Consider the following 23,970-nt stretch of genomic DNA (forward strand, 5'->3'; position numbering starts at 1 on the left):
TACTGGATATTAAAGGATACTGGATATTAAAGGATACTGGATATTAAAGGATATTAAAGGATACTGGATATTAAAGGATACTAGATATTAAAGGATACTAGATATTAAAGGATACTGGATATTAAAGGATACTGGATATTAAAGGATACTGGATATTAAAGGATACTGGATATTAAAGGATAATGGATATTAAAGGATAATGAATATTAAAGGATACTGGATATTAAAGGATAATGTATATTTAAGGATAATGGATATTAAAGGATACTGGATATTAAAGGATAATGGATATTAAAGGATACTGGATATTAAAGGATACTGGATATTAAATTATATTAAAGGATACTGGATATTAAAGGATATTAAAGGATACTGGATATTAAAGGATACTAGATATCAAAGGATACTGGATATTAAAGGATACTGGATATTAAAGGATATTAAAGGATACTGGATATTAAAGGATATTAAAGGATACTGGATATTAAAGGATACTGGATATTAAAGGATATTAAAGAATACTGGATATTAAAGGATACTGGATATTAAAGGATACCAGATATTAAAGGATACTGGATATTAAAGGATACTGGATATTAAAGGATATTAAATGATACTGGACATTAAAGAATATTAAAGGATACTGGATATCAAAGGATACTGGATATTAAAGGATATTAAAGGATACTGGATATTAAAGGATACTGGATATTAAAGGATACTGGACATTAAAGGATACTGGATATTAAAGGATACTGGACATTAAAGGATACTGGACATTAAAGGATACTGGACATTAAAGGATACTGGACATTAAAGGATACTGGATATTAAAGGATATTAAAGGATACTGGACATTAAAGGATATTAAATGATATTATAGGATACTGGATATTAAAGGATACTGGATATTAAAGGATATTAAAGGATACTGGACATTAAAGGATATTAAAGGATATTAAAGGATACTGGACATTAAAGGATACTGGATATTAAAGGATACTGGATATTAAAGGATCCTGGATATTAAAGGATATTAAAGGATACTGGACATTAAAGGATATTAAAGGATATTAAAGGATACTGGATATTAAAGGATACTGGATATTAAAGGATACTGGATAATAAAGGATATTAAAGGATACTGGACATTAAAGGATATTAAAGGATACTGGACATTAAAGGATACTGGATATTAAAGGATACTGGATATTAAAGGATACTGGATATTAAAGGATACTGTATATTAAAGGATACTGGATATTAAAGGATATTAAAGGATACTGGATATTAAAGGATACTGGATATTAAAGGATACTGAACATTAAAGGATACTGGATATTAAAGGATACTGGACATTAAAGGATACTGGACATTAAAGGATACTGGACATTAAAGGATACTGGATATTAAAAGATACTGGATATTAAAGGATATTAAAGGATATTAAAGGATACTGGATATTAAAGGATACTGGATATTAAAGGATACTGGATAATAAAGGATATTAAAGGATACTGGACATTAAAGGATATTAAAGGATACTGGACATTAAAGGATACTGGATATTAAAGGATACTGGATATTAAAGGATACTGGACATTAAAGGACATTAAAGGATACTGGACATTAAAGGATACTGGACATTAAAGGATACTGGATATTAAAGGATATTAAAGGATACTGGATATTAAAGGATATTAAAGGATACTGGATATTAAAGGATACAGGACATTAAATAATACTGGATATTAAAGGATACTAGATATTAAAGGATACTGGATATTAAAGGATACTGGACATTAAAGGATACTGGACATTAAAGGATACTGGATATTAAAGGATACTGGATATTAAAGGATATTAAAGGATACCGGATATAAAAGGATACTGGATATTAAAGGATACTGGATATTAAAGGATACTGGATATTAAAGGATATTAAAGGATACTGGATATTAAAGGATATTAAAGGATACTGGACATTAAAGGATACTGGATATTAAAGGATACTGGATATTAAAGGATATTAAAGGATACTGGATATTAAAGGATATTAAAGGATACTGGATATTAAAGGATACTGGATATTAAAGGATATTAAAGGATACTGGACATTAAAGGATATTAAAGGATATTAAAGGATACTGGATATTAAATGATACTGGATATTAAAGGATACTGGACATTAAAGGATACTTGACGACATTAAAGGATATTAAAGGATACTTGCTATTAAAGGATACTGGATATTAAAGGATACTGGATATTAAAGGATACTGGATATTAAAGGATACTGGATATTAAAGGATATTAAAGGATACTGGATATTAAAGGATACTGGACATTAAAGGATATTAAAGGATACTGGATATTAAAGGATATTAAAGGATACTGGATATTAAAGGATATTAAAGGATACTGGACATTAAAGGATATTAAAGGATACTGGATATTAAAGGATACTGGACATTAAAAGATACTGGATATTAAAGGATACTGGACATTAAAGGATATTAAAGGATACTGGATATTAAAGGATATTAATGGATACTGGATATTAAAGGATACTAGATATTAAAGGATATTAAAGGATACTAGATATTAAAGGATATTAAAGGATACTGGATATTAAAGGATACTGGACATTGAAGGATATTAAAGGATATTAAAGGATACTGGACATTAAAGGATACTGGACATTAAAGGATATTAAAGGATACTGGATATTAAAGGATATTAAAGGATACTGGATATTAAAGGATACTAGATATTAAAGGATATTAAAGGATACTAGATATTAAAGGATATTAAAGGATACTGGATATTAAAGGATACTGGACATTGAAGGATATTAAAGGATATTAAAGGATACTGGATATTAAAGGATACTGGACATTAAAGGATACTGGACATTAAAGGATACTGGACATTAAAGGATACTGGATATTAAAGGATACAGGACATTAAATGATACTGGATATTAAAGGATACTAGATATTAAAGGATACTGGATATTAAAGGATACTGGACATTAAAGGATACTGGACATTAAAGGATACTGGATATTAAAGGATACTGGATATTAAAGGATATTAAAGGATACCGGATATAAAAGGATACTGGATATTAAAGGATACTGGATATTAAAGGATACTGGATAGTAAAGGATATTAAAGGATACTGGATATTAAAGGATATTAAAGGATACTGGACATTAAAGGATACTGGATATTAAAGGATACTGGATATTAAAGGATATTAAAGGATACTGGATATTAAAGGATATTAAAGGATACTGGATATTAAAGGATACTGGATATTAAAGGATATTAAAGGATACTGGACATTAAATGATATTAAAGGATATTAAAGGATACTGGATATTAAATGATACTGGATATTAAAGGATACTGGACATTAAAGGATACTTGACGACATTAAAGGATATTAAAGGATACTTGATATTAAAGGATACTGGATATTAAAGGATATTGGACATTAAAGGATACTGGACATTAAAGGATACTGGACATTAAAGGATACTGGACATTAAAGGATACTGGATATTAAAGGATATTAAAGGATACTGGACATTAAAGGATATTAAATGATATTATAGGATACTGGATATTAAAGGATACTGGATATTAAAGGATATTAAAGGATACTGGATATTAAAGGATATTAAAGGATACTGGACATTAAAGGATACTGGATATTAAAGGATACTGGATATTAAAGGATCCTGGATGTTAAAGGATATTAAAGGATACTGGACATTAAAGGATATTAAAGGATATTAAAGGATACTGGATATTAAAGGATACTGGATATTAAAGGATACTGGATAATAAAGGATATTAAAGGATACTGGACATTAAAGGATATTAAAGGATACTGGACATTAAAGGATACTGGATATTAAAGGATACTGGATATTAAAGGATACTGGATATTAAAGGATACTGTATATTAAAGGATACTGGATATTAAAGGATATTAAAGGATACTGGATATTAAAGGATACTGGATATTAAAGGATACTGAACATTAAAGGATACTGGATATTAAAGGATACTGGACATTAAAGGATACTGGACATTAAAGGATACTGGACATTAAAGGATACTGGATATTAAAAGATACTGGATATTAAAGGATATTAAAGGATATTAAAGGATACTGGATATTAAAGGATACTGGATATTAAAGGATACTGGATAATAAAGGATATTAAAGGATACTGGACATTAAAGGATATTAAAGGATACTGGACATTAAAGGATACTGGATATTAAAGGATACTGGATATTAAAGGATACTGGACATTAAAGGACATTAAAGGATACTGGACATTAAAGGATACTGGACATTAAAGGATACTGGATATTAAAGGATATTAAAGGATACTGGATATTAAAGGATATTAAAGGATACTGGATATTAAAGGATACAGGACATTAAATAATACTGGATATTAAAGGATACTAGATATTAAAGGATACTGGATATTAAAGGATACTGGACATTAAAGGATACTGGACATTAAAGGATACTGGATATTAAAGGATACTGGATATTAAAGGATATTAAAGGATACCGGATATAAAAGGATACTGGATATTAAAGGATACTGGATATTAAAGGATACTGGATATTAAAGGATATTAAAGGATACTGGATATTAAAGGATATTAAAGGATACTGGACATTAAAGGATACTGGATATTAAAGGATACTGGATATTAAAGGATATTAAAGGATACTGGATATTAAAGGATATTAAAGGATACTGGATATTAAAGGATACTGGATATTAAAGGATATTAAAGGATACTGGACATTAAAGGATATTAAAGGATATTAAAGGATACTGGATATTAAATGATAGTGGATATTAAAGGATACTGGACATTAAAGGATACTTGACGACATTAAAGGATATTAAAGGATACTTGCTATTAAAGGATACTGGATATTAAAGGATACTGGATATTAAAGGATACTGGATATTAAAGGATACTGGATATTAAAGGATATTAAAGGATACTGGATATTAAAGGATACTGGACATTAAAGGATATTAAAGGATACTGGATATTAAAGGATATTAAAGGATACTGGATATTAAAGGATATTAAAGGATACTGGACATTAAAGGATATTAAAGGATACTGGATATTAAAGGATACTGGACATTAAAGGATACTGGATATTAAAGGATACTGGACATTAAAGGATATTAAAGGATACTGGATATTAAAGGATATTAATGGATACTGGATATTAAAGGATACTAGATATTAAAGGATATTAAAGGATACTAGATATTAAAGGATATTAAAGGATACTGGATATTAAAGGATACTGGACATTGAAGGATATTAAAGGATATTAAAGGATACTGGACATTAAAGGATACTGGACATTAAAGGATATTAAAGGATACTGGATATTAAAGGATATTAAAGGATACTGGATATTAAAGGATACTAGATATTAAAGGATATTAAAGGATACTAGATATTAAAGGATATTAAAGGATACTGGATATTAAAGGATACTGGACATTGAAGGATATTAAAGGATATTAAAGGATACTGGATATTAAAGGATACTGGACATTAAAGGATACTGGACATTAAAGGATACTGGACATTAAAGGACTAGGAAAGACAGGAGAGTTTGGATTCAGCATTTTGGTTCTGAGGGTGTGTCCTGGTCAACTCCTATCTGGACCTATAACAGAACTCCTCTGCATCACGACTCCAGCCACAGTGTTGGTCAGGTCAGGTTGGTGGCTGGTGTGAATGTCTATATATACAGTAGACTGTAGGTGTGTGTTACCTCATATCTGAACCTATAACAGAGTGTCTCCTCAGCATGGCTCTGCACATAGCGTTGGTCAGGTTGGTTGCTGGTGTGAATGTCTATATATACAGTAGACTGTAGGTGTGTGTTACCTCATATCTGAACCTATAACAGAGTGTCTCCGCAGCATGGCTCTGCACATAGCGTTGGTCAGGTTGGTGGTGGGTTCTCCGTTAACAGCCAGGATAGTGTCCCCGACGCCCAGCCTCCCGTCCTGACAGACAGACCCTCCACGGACCACTGACCGGATCAACATCCCTGAGCCATCCTTCATAGCACTCACTGTCAGGCCTGTTAACACACACACACATACACCTGTAGTAACACTCACTGTCAGGCCTGTTAACACACACACACATACATACAGTGCCTTGCGAAAGTATTCGGCCCCCTTGAACTTTGAGACCTTTTGCCACATTTCAGGCTTCAAACATAAAGATATAAAACTGTATTTTTTTGTGAAGAATCAACAACAAGTGGGACACAATCATGAAGTGGAACGACATTTATTGGATATTTCAAACTTTTTTAACAAATCAAAAACTGAAAAATTGGGCGTGCAAAATTATTCAGCCCCCTTAAGATAATACTTTGTAGCGCCACCTTTTGCTGCGATTACAGCTGTAAGTCGCTTGGGGTATGTCTCTATCAGTTTTGCACATCGAGAGACTGACATTTTTTCCCATTCCTCCTTGCAAAACAGCTCGAGCTCAGTGAGGTTGGATGGAGAACATTTGTGAACAGCAGTTTTCAGTTCTTTCCACAGATTCCCACTCGATTGGATTCAGGTCTGGACTTTGACTTGGCCATTCTAACACCTGCATATGTTTATTTTTGAACCATTACATTGTAGATTTTGCTTTATGTTTTGGATCAATGTCTTGTTGGAAGACAAATCTCCGTCCCAGTCTCAGGTCTTTTGCAGACTCCATCAGGTTTTCTTCCAGAATGGTCCTGTATTTGGCTCCATCCATCTTCCCATCAGGCCCAAACCATGATGCTGCCACCACCATGTTTGACAGTGGGGATGGTGTGTTCAGGGTGATGAGCTGTGTTGCTTTTACGCCAAACATAACGTTTTGCATTGTTGCCAAAAAGTTCAATTTTGCTTTCATCTGACCAGAGCACCTTCTTCCACATGTTTGGTGTGTCTCCCAGGTGGATTGTGGTAAACTTTAAACAACACTTTTTATGGATATCTTTAAGAAATGGCTTTCTTCTTGCCACTCTTCCATAAAGGCCAGATTTGTGCAATATACGACTGATTGTTGTCCTATGGACAGAGTCTCCCACCTCAGCTGTAGATCTCTGCAGTTCATCCAGAGTGATCATGGGCCTCTTGGCTGCATCTCTGATCAGTCTTCTCCTTGTATGAGCTGAAAGTTTAGAGGGACGGCCAGGTCTTGGTAGATTTGCAGTGGTCTGATACTCCTTCCATTTCAATATTATCGCTTGCACAGTGCTGATTGGGATGTTTAAAGCTTGGGAAATCTTTTTGTATCCAAATCCGGCTTTAAACTTCTTCACAACAGTATCTCGGACCTGCCTGGTGTGTTCCTTGTTCTTCATGATGCTCTCTGCGCTTTTAACGGACCTCTGAGACTATCACAGTGCAGGTGCATTTATACGGAGACTTGATTACACACAGGTGGATTGTATTTATCATCATTAGTCATTTAGGTCAACATTGGATCATTCAGAGATCCTCACTGAACTTCTGGAGAGAGTTTGCTGCACTGAAAGTAAAGGGGCTGAATAATTTTGCACGCCCAATTTTTCAGTTTTTGATTTGTTAAAAAAGTTTGAAATATCCAATAAATGTCGTTCCACTTCATGATTGTGTCCCACTTGTTGTTGATTCTTCACAAAAAAATACAGTTTTATATCTTTATGTTTGAAGCCTGAAATGTGGCAAATGGTCGCAAAGTTCAAGGGGGCCGAATACTTTCGCAAGGCACTGTACCTGTAGTAACACTCACTGTCAGGCCTGTTAACACACACACACATATATATATATATACCTGTAGTCACATTACAACACATTACAACACATATACCTGTAGTCACATTACAACACATTACAACACATATACCTGTAGTTACACTACAACACATATACCTGTAGTTACACTACAACACATATACCTGTAGTTACACTACAACACATATACCTGTAGTTACACTACAACACACTACAACACATATACCTGTAGTTACACTACAACACACTACAACACATATACCTGTAGTCACATTACAACACATATACCTGTAGTTACACTACAACACACTACAACACATATACCTGTAGTTACACTACAACACACTACAACACATATACCTGTAGTTACACTACAACACATATACCTGTAGTTACACTACAACACATATACCTGTAGTTACACTACAACACATATACCTGTAGTTACACTACAACACACTACAACACATATACCTGTAGTTACACTACAACACACTACAACACATATACCTGTAGTTACACTACAACACACTACAACACATATACCTGTAGTTACACTACAACACATATACCTGTAGTTACACTACAACACACTACAACACATTTACCTGTAGTCACACTACAACACATTACAACACATATACCTGTAGTCACATTACAACACATTACAACACATATACCTGTAGTTACACTACAACACATATACCTGTAGTTACACTACAACACATATACCTGTAGTTACACTACAACACATATACCTGTAGTTACACTACAACACACTACAACACATATACCTGTAGTTACACTACAACACATATACCTGTAGTTACACTACAACACATATACCTGTAGTTACACTACAACACATATACCTGTAGTTACATTACAACACATATACCTGTAGTTACACTACAACACACTACAACACATATACCTGTAGTCACACTACAACACACTACAACACATATACCTGTAGTCACACTACAACACATATACCTGTAGTTACACTACAACACATATACCTGTAGTTACACTACAACACATAAACCTGTAGTTACACTACAACACATATACCTGTAGTTACACTACAACACATATACCTGTAGTCACACTACAACACACTACAACACATTTACCTGTAGTCACACTACAACACATATACCTGTAGTTACACTACAACACATATACCTGTAGTCACATTACAACACATATACCTGTAGTCACACTACAACACACTACAACACATATACCTGTAGTTACACTACAACACACTACAACACATATACCTGTAGTTACACTACAACACACTACAACACATATACCTGTAGTTACACTACAACACATATACCTGTAGTTACACTACAACACATATACCTGTAGTTACATTACAACACATATACCTGTAGTTACACTACAACACACTACAACACATATACCTGTAGTTACACTACAACACATATACCTGTAGTTACACTACAACACACTACAACACATATACCTGTAGTCACACTACAACACACTACAACACATATACCTGTAGTCACACTACAACACATATACCTGTAGTTACACTACAACACACTACAACACATTTACCTGTAGTTACACTACAACACATATACATGTAGTCACACTACAACACACTACAACACATATACCTGTAGTCACACTACAACACATATACCTGTAGTCACACTACAACACACTACAACACATATACCTGTAGTCACACTACAACACATATACCTGTAGTTACACTACAACACACTACAACACATTTACCTGTAGTCACACTACAACACATATACCTGTAGTTACACTACAACACATATACCTGTAGTTACACTACAACACATATACCTGTAGTTACATTACAACACATATACCTGTAGTTACACTACAACACACTACAACACATATACCTGTAGTCACACTACAACACATATACCTGTAGTTACACTACAACACATATACCTGTAGTTACACTACAACACATATACCTGTAGTTACACTACAACACATATACCTGTAGTCACACTACAACACATATACCTGTAGTTACACTACAACACACTACAACACATTTACCTGTAGTCACACTACAACACATATACCTGTAGTTACACTACAACACATATACCTGTAGTTACACTACAACACATATACCTGTAGTTACATTACAACACATATACCTGTAGTTACACTACAACACACTACAACACATATACCTGTAGTTACACTACAACACACTACAACACATATACCTGTAGTTACACTACAACACATATACCTGTAGTTACATTACAACACATATACCTGTAGTCACACTACAACACATATACCTGTAGTTACACTACAACACATATACCTGTAGTTACACTACAACACATATACCTGTAGTTACACTACAACACATATACCTGTAGTCACATTACAACACATATACCTGTAGTCACACTACAACACATATACCTGTAGTTACACTACAACACATATACCTGTAGTTACACTACAACACATATACCTGTAGTTACACTACAACACATATACCTGTAGTCACACTACAACACATATACCTGTAGTTACACTACAACACATATACCTGTAGTCACACTACAACACATATACCTGTAGTTACACTACAACACATATACCTGTAGTTACACTACAACACATATACCTGTAGTCACACTACAACACACTACAACACATATACCTGTAGTTACACTACAACACATATACCTGTAGTTACATTACAACACATATACCTGTAGTCACACTACAACACATATACCTGTAGTCACACTACAACACATATACCTGTAGTCACACTACAACACATATACCTGTAGTTACACTACAACACATATACCTGTAGTCACACTACAACACATATACCTGTAGTTACACTACAACACATATACCTGTAGTTACACTACAACACACTACAACACATATACCTGTAGTCACACTACAACACATATACCTGTAGTTACACTACAACACACTACAACACATATACCTGTAGTCACACTACAACACATATACCTGTAGTTACACTACAACACACTACAACACATATACCTGTAGTTACACTACAACACATATACCTGTAGTTACACTACAACACACTACAACACATATACCTGTAGTCACACTACAACACATATACCTGTAGTTACACTACAACACACTACAACACATATACCTGTAGTCACACTACAACACACTACAACACATATACCTGTAGTTACACTACAACACATATACCTGTAGTCACACTACAACACATATACCTGTAGTTACACTACAACACATATACCTGTAGTCACACTACAACACATATACCTGTAGTTACACTACAACACACTACAACACATATACCTGTAGTTACACTACAACACATATACCTGTAGTTACACTACAACACATATACCTGTAGTTACACTACAACACATATACCTGTAGTTACACTACAACACATATACCTGTAGTTACACTACAACACATATACCTGTAGTTACACTACAACACATATACCTGTAGTTACATTACAACACATATACCTGTAGTTACACTACAACACATAAACCTGTAGTTACACTACAACACACTACAACACATATACCTGTAGTTACACTACAACACACTACAACACATATACCTGTAGTTACACTACAACACATATACCTGTATTTACACTACAACACACTACAACACATATACCTGTAGTTACACTACAACACATATACCTGTAGTCACGCTACAACACATATACCTGTAGTTACACTACAACACATATACCTGTAGTCACACTCAGGTCATGTCATTATAGCTTTTAAAAAAGAGAGAATGTTCTCCTCAATTTACCTGGTTTTAACACAGCTGACACCTCATATAGTGTTATTGTTTTAACACAGCTGACACCTCATATAGTGTTATTGTTTTAACACTGCTGACACCTCTGATAGTGTTATTGTTTTAACACAGCTGACACCTCTGATAGTGTCAATAACAGAGGTAATGTTCTGAGTGCCCCCACAGTGGGGTTTTACCCCCAATAACAGAGGTAATGTTCTGAGTGCCCCCACAGTGGGGTTTCACCTCCAATAACAGAGGTAATGTTCTGAGTGTCCCCACAGTGGGGTTTCACCCCCAATAACAGAGGTAATGTTCTGAGTGCCCCCACAGTGGGGTTTTACCCTCAATAACAGAGGTAATGTTCTGAGTGACCCCACAGTGGGGTTTCACCCCCAATAACAGAGGTAATGTTCTGAGTGTCCCCACAGTGGGGTTTCACCCCCAATAACAGAGGTAATGTTCTGAGTGTCCCCACAGTGGGGTTTCACCCCCAATAACAGAGGTAATGTTCTGAGTGCCCCCACAGTGGGGTTTTACCCTCAATAACAGAGGTAATGTTCTGAGTGCCCCCACAGTGGGGTTTTACCCTCAATAACAGAGGTAATGTTCTGAGTGACCCCACAGTGGGGTTTCACCCCCAATAACAGAGGTAATGTTCTGAGTGACCCCACAGTGGGGTTTCACCCCCAATAACAGAGGTAATGTGCTGAGTGTCCCCACAGTGGGGTTTCACCCCCAATAACAGAGGTAATGTTCTGAGTGTCCCCACAGTGGGGTTTCACCCCCAATAACAGAGGTAATGTTCTGAGTGCCCCCACAGTGGGGTTTTACCCTCAATAACAGAGGTAATGTTCTGAGTGACCCCACAGTGGGGTTTCACCCCCAATAACAGAGGTAATGTTCTGAGTGCCCCCACAGTGGGGTTTCACCCCCAATAACAGAGGTAATGTTCTGAGTGTCCCCACAGTGGGGTTTCACCTCCAATAACAGAGGTAATGTTCTGAGTGACCCCACAGTGGGGTTTCACCCCCAATAACAGAGGTAATGTTCTGAGTGAATTGGGCCAACTCGTTGTACAAGGACACACACATCCCCCATCCGTCTGCGCTCACAGACAGACACACACACACACACACACACACATCCCCCATCCGTCTGCAGTCACAGACACACACATACAGGGAGGAGGTGGGGAACAGGTGACTGGTGGGTTAACCCCCAACATTGAACTAATGCCAACACTGACAGACGGCTAGCGTGCACACACACACACACGCACACACACACACGCACACACACGCACACACACGCAGACAGATACACACACCTCAGTGGCACAGGTACAAAAAGGGTGCTAGGAAGATTAAACAAACACAGTTGCACACAAACATGGCTTTAAGAGGCTTGCATTGGCTATCTAGTATTCAGCAAGGATAACACACACACACACACACACACACACACACATACAACGGGAAACACAAACTTGCGGAGGAGTGCATTAGGACTACACACTAATCAGATCACATCTACACCAAGGGACCACACCAACACACTATGAGCGTACACAATTTGAAGTTAGATCAAAAATAAATGACGTTTTATGTATGTTTAAAATATATAGTTTATTGATTTTTTAAAATATTTCTTCTCTCATTACATTCAAATTACAATACAATCATAGTGCATATGGGTTACAGCCACATAGACAATCACAGTTATTGACCTCTGAGCGACGCTACAGTGAAAGGTCTGATAGGTACACGAACAGACAGCACTTTCCTTCACAGCAACTGTATATAAATATATATATATATATATAAATGTATATATATATATATATAAATGTATATAAATATATATATAAATGTATATAAATGTATATAAATATATATATATATATATATATATATAAATGTATATAAATATATATATAAATGTATATAAATGTATATAAATATATATATATATATAAATGTATATAAATATATATAAATGTATATAAATATATATCAATACATATCAATGTATATCAATATATTTAAATACATATAAATATATATAAATATATATATATATAAATATATAAATGTATATAAATATATATAAATGTATATATTATATAAATGTATATAAATATATATCTAAATATATATAAATGTATATAAATATATATCAATGTATTACAATATATATAAATACATATAAATATATATAAATATATATATAAATATATAAATATATATAAATGTATATAAATGTAAATATATATAATCTGTAAAGATAACATCGAGTAATATAATATCATATTAACTATCATGGTTTAACCGCTTATTTTTGTCTGTAGCTTTTCCTTAAGACAGACATTTCCAGGTAATAAACAGGCTAGTAAGAATCCACAAAAACCACAAAGACAGAAACAAAGAAATCAAAAAGCAGTTTCACGCATTTGTGAAGAAACCGTCTCAAACGAACCAAGAACTAAAGTGTCACGCATTTGACCTCTCACAAACAAAACAAACATGAAACAACACCCCCCATGCATTCCCCAAGGCAAGAAACAAAACATCACAGACTAACAAATGTTCTCACACAAACACACACAACCGTCTCTTTTTTTTTTAGCAAACTACGCGTTAAAAACCAAACGAGACGTTCACATAAACGGTGTTCTCACATAAACGGTGTTCTCACAAATGTGTGTTCTAACAAACGATGGGGTCCACAAAACAAACAAAACACGAATTAGGATTCTCACAAATCTCTCACAACTTTCTCAAATGTGTTCTCACAAAAAGGTGAGTTCACCAACACAAAAAAAACACATGTTTACACAAAACTGCCAAAGCCATACCATACACAGTACAGTAATAAATATATATATATAGTTATAAATGTAGAGCTTTATCTCTTTGGTGTCATCCTGAACATCTAATGTTGGTAAGGTGTCAGGCAAGGTAATAATTATAAACACACCTTAGTGCTAAAATAACAACGATATGCTCACAACATTCTGTCGTCCCAAATGGACCAACAATAATTCCACAAAGCATTCTAGGTCTGAATGGTCACACACAAAGTAAAGTAGCCAAACTACACTGCCGAAGTCTGATACATTCAAAAATGGATTCTGGGAAACGAACTTCTCTAAAGTGATGGCAAATTAACCAAATCAATAACATGACTATAGTCCTACCATGTTGCTGACAAACCTAGAGACAAAACAGACAGTTGTCACTGGCATTCCTGTCATTAGAGTGATGATGACAATGTGACAGGTAGCCTAGTGGTTAGAGGAGGCAGGTGGCCTAGTGGTTAGAGGAGGCAGGTAGCCTAGTGGTTAGAGGAGGCAGGTAGCCTAGTAGTTAGAGGAGACAGGTAGCCTAGTGGTTAGAGGAGGCAGGTAGCCTAGTGGTTAGAGGAGGGAGGTAGCCTAGTGGTTAGAGGAGGCAGGTAGCCTAGTGGTTAGAGGAGGGAGGTAGCCTAGTGGTTAGAGGAGGCAGGTAGCCTAGTGGTTAGAGGAGGCAGGTAGCCTAGTGGTTAGAGGAGGCAGGTAGCCTAGTGGTTAGAGGAGGCAGGTAGCCTGGTGGTTAGAGGAGGCAGGTAGCCTAGTAGTTAGAGGAGACAGGTAGCCTAGTGGTTAGAGGAGGCAGGTAGCCTAGTGGTTAGAGGAGGGAGGTAGCCTAGTGGTTAGAGGAGGCAGGTAGCCTAGTGGTTAGAGGAGAGAGGTAGCCTAGTGGTTAGAGGAGGCAGGTAGCCTAGTGGTTAGAGGAGGCAGGTAGCCTAGTGGTTAGAGGAGGCAGGTAGCCTAGTGGTTAGAGGAGGCAGGTAGCCTAGTGGTTAGAGGAGGCAGGTAGCCTAGTGGTTAGAGGAGGCAGGTAGCCTAGTGGTTAGAGGAGGCAGGTAGCCTAGTGGTTAGAGGAGGCAGGTAGCCTAGTAGTTAGAGTGTTGGGCCAGTAACCGCAAAGGTTGCTGGGTCGAATCCCCGAGCTGACAAGGTAAAAATATATAATTCTGCCCCTGAACAAGGCAGTTAACCCACTGTTCCCCAGTAGCCTAGTTAAATAAAGGTTCAGTTCTCTGTCTCTTTCACAGTCAACAACACGGGTTTTCAGAGGTCCACTCACTCTTTCACAGTAAACAACATGGGTTTTCTTATTAACAGAGGTCTTCTGTCTCTTTCACAGTCAACAACATGGGTTTTCTTATTAACAGAGGTCCACTCCCTCTTTCACAGTCAACAACATGGGTTTTCTAATTAACAGAGGTCCACTCCCTCTTTCACAGTCAACAACATGGGTTTTCTTATTAACGGAGGTCCACTCTCTCTTTCACAGTCAACAACATGGGTTTTCAGAGGTCCACTCACTCTTTCACAGTAATCAACATGGGTTTTCTAATTAACAGAGGTCCACTCCCTCTTTCACAGTCAACAACATGGGTTTTCTAATTAACAGAGGTCCACTCCCTCTTTCACAGTCAACAACATGGGTTTTCTAATTAACAGAGGTCCACTCCCTCTTTCACAGTCAACAACATGGGTTTTCTAATTAACAGAGGTCCACTCTCTCTTTCACAGTCAACAACATGGGTTTTCAGAGGTCCACTCCCTCTTTCACAGTAAACAACATGGGTTTTCTATGGTGCCCTTAATAAAAAGTGCAAGTCAACTTTCTTCCTCTCTGTTCTTCCTCTCTCTCTTCCTCTCTCTCTTTCTCTCTCTTTCTCTCACGTTTTCAACTTGATTGATTGAATTCAATACGACTTTATAAATTCAATAAGCTCTTTTAACAGATATTCCCTTATTAAGAAACACCAGTGTTCACCTCATCTCCTGAAAAAATCTTTGACTTCCCTCGATTATCAGCTTCTCCTCCTCTCCGCCCAGTATCGCCGTGCCGACGACGTACACACACAGACACCCCGCCACAATGAAAAACACCGATAACATACCAAGGCTACGGTTGCCCCTGACAACAGTGATTGTCCTCTCAAAATGGCTGCCGAAAGAAGGGGGCGGGGCCAGGAGCTTATCGCCGTCCTCCATGTTGCCGCTGGAACAATGACGCTGAGATTTCTCTTCCTGAGAAAGATAACAGAAAATAAAGGGATGAATCAATCAATCAATCAATCAACGGAAGGATGGATGAATGAACTGATGGATGACTGGACAAAAAGAAGGATAAACGGATGAATGAAGGGCGTGAGACTAGTAGCCTAACTGTTTGTGTCCAATGTATCGCTGTCCATTTGTAGCAGGTCTACAAGCTTTTCAGAACAGTTAGGGACGTCAAGAGAGCTTCTGTGTTGTACTTAGAACAGGTGTACGGTAGAGGTAGCATGCTTGGTGCCCATAATCAACACCGGGAACCTTAACCGATCCAGCTGGCCCAATGACACCGATCCAGCTGGCACAATGGCACTGATCCAGCTGGCCCAATGACACTGATCCAGCTGGCACAATGGCACTGATCCAGCTGGACCAATGACACCGATCCAGCTGGACCAATAACACCGATCCAGCTGGCCCAATGACACTGATCCAGATGGCCCAATGACACCGATCCAGCTGGCTCAATGACACTGATCCAGCTGGCCCAATGACACAGATCCAGCTGGCCCAATGACACCGATCCAGCTGGCCCAATGACACTGATCCAGCTGGCCCAATGACTCTAAACAGGAAATAAACTAAGCTATAGACGGAACAGTGTTGTATCTACAGCTCAGTACAATACAGGAACCTATAGAGGGAACAGTGTTGTATCTACAGGTCAGTACGATACAGGAACCTATAGAGGGAACAGTGTTGTATCTACAGCTCAGTACGATACAGGAACATATAGAGGGAACAGTGTTGTATCTACAGGTCAGTACAGGAACCTATAGAGGGAACAGTGTTGTATCTACAGGTCAGTATGATACAGGAACCTATAGAGGGAACAGTGTTGTATTTACAGGTCAGTATGATACAGGAACCTATAGAGGGAACAGTGTTGTATCTACAGGTCAGTATGATACAGGAACCTATAGAGGGAACAGTGTTGTATCTACAGGTCAGTACGATACAGGAACCTATAGAGGGAACAGTGTTGTATCTACAGGTCAGTACGATACAGGAACCTATAGAGGGAACAGTGTTGTATCTACAGGTCAGTACGATACAGGAACCTATAGAGGGATCAGTGTTGTATCTACAGGACGATACAGGAACCTATAGAGGGAACAGTGTTGTATCTACAGGATGATACAGGAACATATAGAGGGAACAGTGTTGAATCTACAGGTCAGTACAGGAACCTATAGAGGGAACAGTGTTGTATCTACAGGTCAGTATGATACAGGAACCTATAGAGGGAACAGTGTTGTATCTACAGGTCAGTACAGGAACCTATAGAGGGAACAGTGTTGTATCTACAGGTCAGTATGATTCAGGAACCTATAGAGGGAACAGTGTTGTATCTACAGGTCAGTACAGGAACCTATAGAGGGAACAGTGTTGTATTTACAGGTCAGTACGATACAGGAACCTATAGAGGGAACAGTGTTGTATCTACAGGTCAGTACAGGAACCTATAGAGGGATCAGTGTTGTATCTACAGGTCAGTACGATACAGGAACCTATAGAGGGAACAGTGTTGTATCTACAGGTCAGTACAGGAACCTATAGAGGGAACAGTGTTGTATCTACAGGTCAGTACGATACAGGAACCTATAGAGGGATCAGTGTTGTATCTACAGGTCAGTACGATACAGGAACCTATAGAGGGATCAGTGTTGTATCTACAGGTCAGTACGATACAGGAACCTATAGAGGGAACAGTGTTGTATCTACAGGTCAGTATGATACAGGAACCGAGCATGGCAGAATGTGAACACCATTTACTGAAGTACAAACAATTTGGAATAGGCCACTTCTCTAAGGGTTGGGAGGATAAAAACATACCCTAGGTTGACTAGTTCCTATTCACACACTTGACTCATATCTTTCCATTTGTTTGACCTGAACAGGTACTATAGAAAACAGTAAGGTGAGCTGTGACTATTGATCCAGAGAGTGAGATGGCTGCCTGCGTTTAGCATATAAACACTCTGTCTTGCTTTTCTCTTTCGTTTGTTATCATTTCCACACGATTTCGGGTTCTTCGTTACACTAACAGAGCAAAACGTACTTTCTAGAGTTAGCATTGTGAGCACTGCTACTTTTTCCAAGTTATTTCGGTCCTTACAGTAGAGTAGCGAAGCTAACCCTGAGGTGTTGATGTCACTTGACTGTTAGGAAGGATTCTTACCGTCAGTGTGGAGCACGGTTGGCTGTTCCTCTGCTGTGAGCCGTAGCTGTTAGCATGCGCCTGCTGTGTGGAGGAGGCTAGCATCCCAGCTGAGTGGAGAGTATCCTTCTCATCTCTCGATAACGACTGGGTCTCGTCTCTCGACGACCTCGACGACTCTGGGATGGACTCCAGGACACAACACTCGATCTGGGGGATACGTGAAAGGTCAAAGGTGGAGGGTCAGAGGTGGAGAGGGTCTGTAGGAAACGGAGAGGAATATAGACCCGATAAGAGTTCTGGTCTGACCGAATTAGCATCGAAGCTAACAGGGTAAAGAGAGTGAGTTGTGAATGGGGGAATTGGACACTCTCTTTCTCTCTCTACCTGTCTCTCTCTCTTCACCTCCTCCTCAACTACCTTTCCTTCTCTATTTCTAGTCTCTCTCCTCACCTCCTCCCCACCTACCTTTCCTTCTCTCTTTCTACTCCCTCTCTCCAACTCTCTCTCTCCCCCCACCCCTTTCTCTCTCTAGTAGTGTGGTCAGGCATTGTGTTCATTTCTCAACACCATGAAATATTCAGCAGGTTGGTAACAAGAGGTTCTCTCTGCTGCCCTACTGTTACTAGGACACAGGCAACAACAAGAGTTACAACACACTGTGGGCAGAAATAAACTACATAAACTACATGTATTGACTGTGTTATGGTGGTAAACTACATGTACTGACTGTGTTATGGTGGTAAACTACATGTATTGACTGTGTTATGGTGGTAAACTACATGTACTGACTGTGTTATGGTGGTAGATATAAACTACATGTACTGACTGTGTTATGGTGGTAGATATAAACTACATGTACTGACTGTGTTATGGTGGTAGATATAAACTACATGTACTGACTGTGTTATGGTGGTAGATATAAACTACATGTACTGACTGTGTTATGGTGGTAAACTACATGTACTGACTGTGTTATGGTGGTAGATATAAACTACATGTACTGACTGTGTTATGGTGGTAAACTACATGTACTGACTGTGTTATGGTGGTAAACTACATGTACTGACTGTGTTATGGTGGTAGATATAAACTACATGTACTGACTGTGTTATGGTGGTAAACTACATGTACTGACTGTGTTATGGTGGTAGATATAAACTACATGTATTGACTGTGTTATGGTGGTAAACTACATGTACTGACTGTGTTATGGTGGTAAACTACATGTACTGACTGTGTTATGGTGGTAAACTACATGTATTGACTGTGTTATGGTGGTAAACTACATGTATTGACTGTGTTATGGTGGTATATATAAACTACATGTATTGACTGTGTTATGGTGGTAAACTACATGTACTGACTGTGTTATGGTGGTAGATATAAACTACATGTACTGACTGTGTTATGGTGGTAAACTACATGTACTGACTGTGTTATGGTGGTAAACTACATGTACTGACTGTGTTATGGTGGTAAACTACATGTACTGACTGTGTTATGGTGGTATATATAAACTACATGTATTGACTGTGTTATGGTGGTAAACTACATGTACTGACTGTGTTATGGTGGTAAACTACATGTACTGACTGTGTTATGGTGGTAGATATAAACTACATGTACTGACTGTGTTATGGTGGTAAACTACATGTACTGACTGTGTTATGGTGGTAAACTACATGTATTGACTGTGTTATGGTGGTAGATATAAACTACATGTACTGACTGTGTTATGGTGGTAGATATAAACTACATGTACTGACTGTGTTATGGTGGTAGATATAAACTACATGTACTGACTGTGTTATGGTGGTAAACTACATGTACTGACTGTGTTATGGTGGTAAACTACATGTACTGACTGTGTTATGGTGGTAGATATAAACTACATGTACTGACTGTGTTATGGTGGTAGATATAAACTACATGTACTGACTGTGTTATGGTGGTAGATATAAACTACATGTACTGACTGTGTTATGGTGGTAAACTACATGTACTGACTGTGTTATGGTGGTAGATATAAACTACATGTACTGACTGTGTTATGGTGGTAAACTACATGTACTGACTGTGTTATGGTGGTAGATATAAACTACATGTATTGACTGTGTTATGGTGGTAGATATAAACTACATGTATTGACTGTGTCATGGTGGTAGATATAAACTACATGTACTGACTGTGTTATGGTGGTATATATAAACTACATGTACTGACTGTGTCATGGTGGTAGATATAAACTACATGTACTGACTGTGTTATGGTGGTAGATATAAACTACATGTACTGACTGTGTTATGGTGTAGATATAAACTACATGTACTGACTGTGTTATGGTGGTAGATATAAACTACATGTACTGACTGTGTTATGGTGGTAAACTACATGTACTGACTGTGTTATGGTGGTAAACTACATGTATTGACTGTGTTATGGTGGTAAACTACATGTACTGACTGTGTTATGGTGGTAAACTACATGTACTGACTGTGTTATGGTGGTAGATATAAACTACATGTACTGACTGTGTTATGGTGGTAGATATAAACTACATGTACTGACTGTGTTATGGTGGTAAACTACATGTACTGACTGTGTTATGGTGGTAAACTACATGTATTGACTGTGTTATGGTGGTAAACTACATGTACTGACTGTGTTATGGTGGTAAACTACATGTACTGACTGTGTTATGGTGGTAGATATAAACTACATGTACTGACTGTGTTATGGTGGTAGATATAAACTACATGTACTGACTGTGTTATGGTGGTAAACTACATGTACTGACTGTGTTATGGTGGTAGATATAAACTACATGTACTGACTGTGTTATGGTGGTAAACTACATGTACTGACTGTGTTATGGTGGTAGATATAAACTACATGTACTGACTGTGTTATGGTGGTAGATATAAACTACATGTACTGACTGTGTTATGGTGGTAGATATAAACTACATGTACTGACTGTGTTATGGTGGTAAACTACATGTACTGACTGTGTTATGGTGGTAAACTACATGTACTGACTGTGTTATGGTGGTAAACTACATGTACTGACTGTGTTATGGTGGTAGATATAAACTACATGTACTGACTGTGTTATGGTGGTAGATATAAACTACATGTACTGACTGTGTTATGGTGGTAGATATAAACTACATGTACTGACTGTGTTATGGTGGTAGATATAAACTACATGTACTGACTGTGTTATGGTGGTAGATATAAACTACATGTACTGACTGTGTTATGGTGGTAAACTACATGTACTGACTGTGTTATGGTGGTAGATATAAACTACATGTACTGACTGTGTTATGGTGGTAAACTACATGTATTGACTGTGTTATGGTGGTAAACTACATGTACTGACTGTGTTATGGTGGTAAACTACATGTATTGACTGTGTTATGGTGGTAAACTACATGTACTGACTGTGTTATGGTGGTAGATATAAACTACATGTACTGACTGTGTTATGGTGGTAGATATAAACTACATGTACTGACTGTGTTATGGTGGTAAACTACATGTACTGACTGTGTTATGGTGGTAAACTACATGTACTGACTGTGTTATGGTGGTAGATATAAACTACATGTACTGACTGTGTTATGGTGGTAGATATAAACTACATGTACTGACTGTGTTATGGTGGTAGATATAAACTACATGTACTGACTGTGTTATGGTGGTAAACTACATGTACTGACTGTGTTATGGTGGTAGATATAAACTACATGTATTGACTGTGTTATGGTGGTAGATATAAACTACATGTATTGACTGTGTTATGGTGGTAAACTACATGTACTGACTGTGTTATGGTGGTAGATATAAACTACATGTACTGACTGTGTTATGGTGGTAAACTACATGTACTGACTGTGTTATGGTGGTAAACTACATGTACTGACTGTGTTATGGTGGTAGATATAAACTACATGTACTGACTGTGTTATGGTGGTAAACTACATGTACTGACTGTGTTATGGTGGTAGATATAAACTACATGTACTGACTGTGTTATGGTGGTAAACTACATGTACTGACTGTGTTATGGTGGTAAACTACATGTACTGACTGTGTTATGGTGTAGATATAAACTACATGTACTGACTGTGTTATGGTGGTAGATATAAACTACATGTACTGACTGTGTTATGGTGGTAGATATAAACTACATGTACTGACTGTGTTATGGTGGTAGATATAAACTACATGTACTGACTGTGTTATGGTGGTAGATATAAACTACATGTACTGACTGTGTTATGGTGGTAAACGACATGTACTGACTGTGTTATGGTGGTAAACTACATGTATTGACTGTGTTATGGTGGTAGATATAAACTACATGTACTGACTGTGTTATGGTGGTAGATATAAACTACATGTACTGACTGTGTTATGGTGGTAAACTACATGTACTGACTGTGTTATGGTGGTAAACTACATGTATTGACTGTGTTATGGTGGTAGATATAAACTACATGTACTGACTGTGTTATGGTGGTAAACTACATGTATTGACTGTGTTATGGTGGTAAACTACATGTACTGACTGTGTTATGGTGGTAAACTACATGTATTGACTGTGTTATGGTGGTAGATATAAACTACATGTACTGACTGTGTTATGGTGGTAAACTACATGTATTGACTGTGTTATGGTGGTAAACTACATGTACTGACTGTGTTATGGTGGTAAACTACATGTACTGACTGTGTTATGGTGGTAAACTACATGTACTGACTGTGTTATGGTGGTAGACTACATGTACTGACTGTGTTATGGTGGTAAACTACATGTACTGACTGTGTTATGGTGGTAAACTACATGTACTGACTGTGTTATGGTGGTAAACTACATGTACTGACTGTGTTATGGTGGTAAACTACATGTATTGACTGTGTTATGGTGGTAAACTACATGTACTGACTGTGTTATGGTGGTAAACTACATGTA

General features: G+C 37.2%; 1 protein-coding gene across 5 annotated transcripts in view; it reads right to left on the bottom strand.

Moving 5' to 3' along the window:
* LOC110517093 (multiple PDZ domain protein) overlaps positions 1 to 23,970 on the bottom strand; it is a 135,084-nt gene that overhangs the window by 46,137 nt on the left and 64,977 nt on the right. For 4 of the 5 annotated variants that reach the window (XM_090209960.1, XM_090209958.1, XM_090209959.1 and 1 more), the window contains 3 exons: positions 19,009 to 19,197; positions 16,670 to 16,799; positions 5,967 to 6,165 (listed from right to left, as the gene is read on the bottom strand). In XM_090209960.1, the coding sequence (XP_090066086.1) occupies positions 5,967 to 6,165; positions 16,670 to 16,799; positions 19,009 to 19,197 (518 nt within the window). Of the gene's footprint in view, positions 1 to 5,850; positions 5,920 to 5,966; positions 6,166 to 16,669; positions 16,800 to 19,008; positions 19,198 to 23,970 lie in introns of those variants that run through there. The other variant, XM_090209961.1, reaches the window with a different exon arrangement.

This window comes from Oncorhynchus mykiss, chromosome 19 (assembly GCF_057628025.1).
Source record: "Oncorhynchus mykiss isolate SJ-2025 chromosome 19, ASM5762802v1, whole genome shotgun sequence".
Lineage (NCBI taxonomy): Eukaryota > Metazoa > Chordata > Actinopteri > Salmoniformes > Salmonidae > Oncorhynchus > Oncorhynchus mykiss.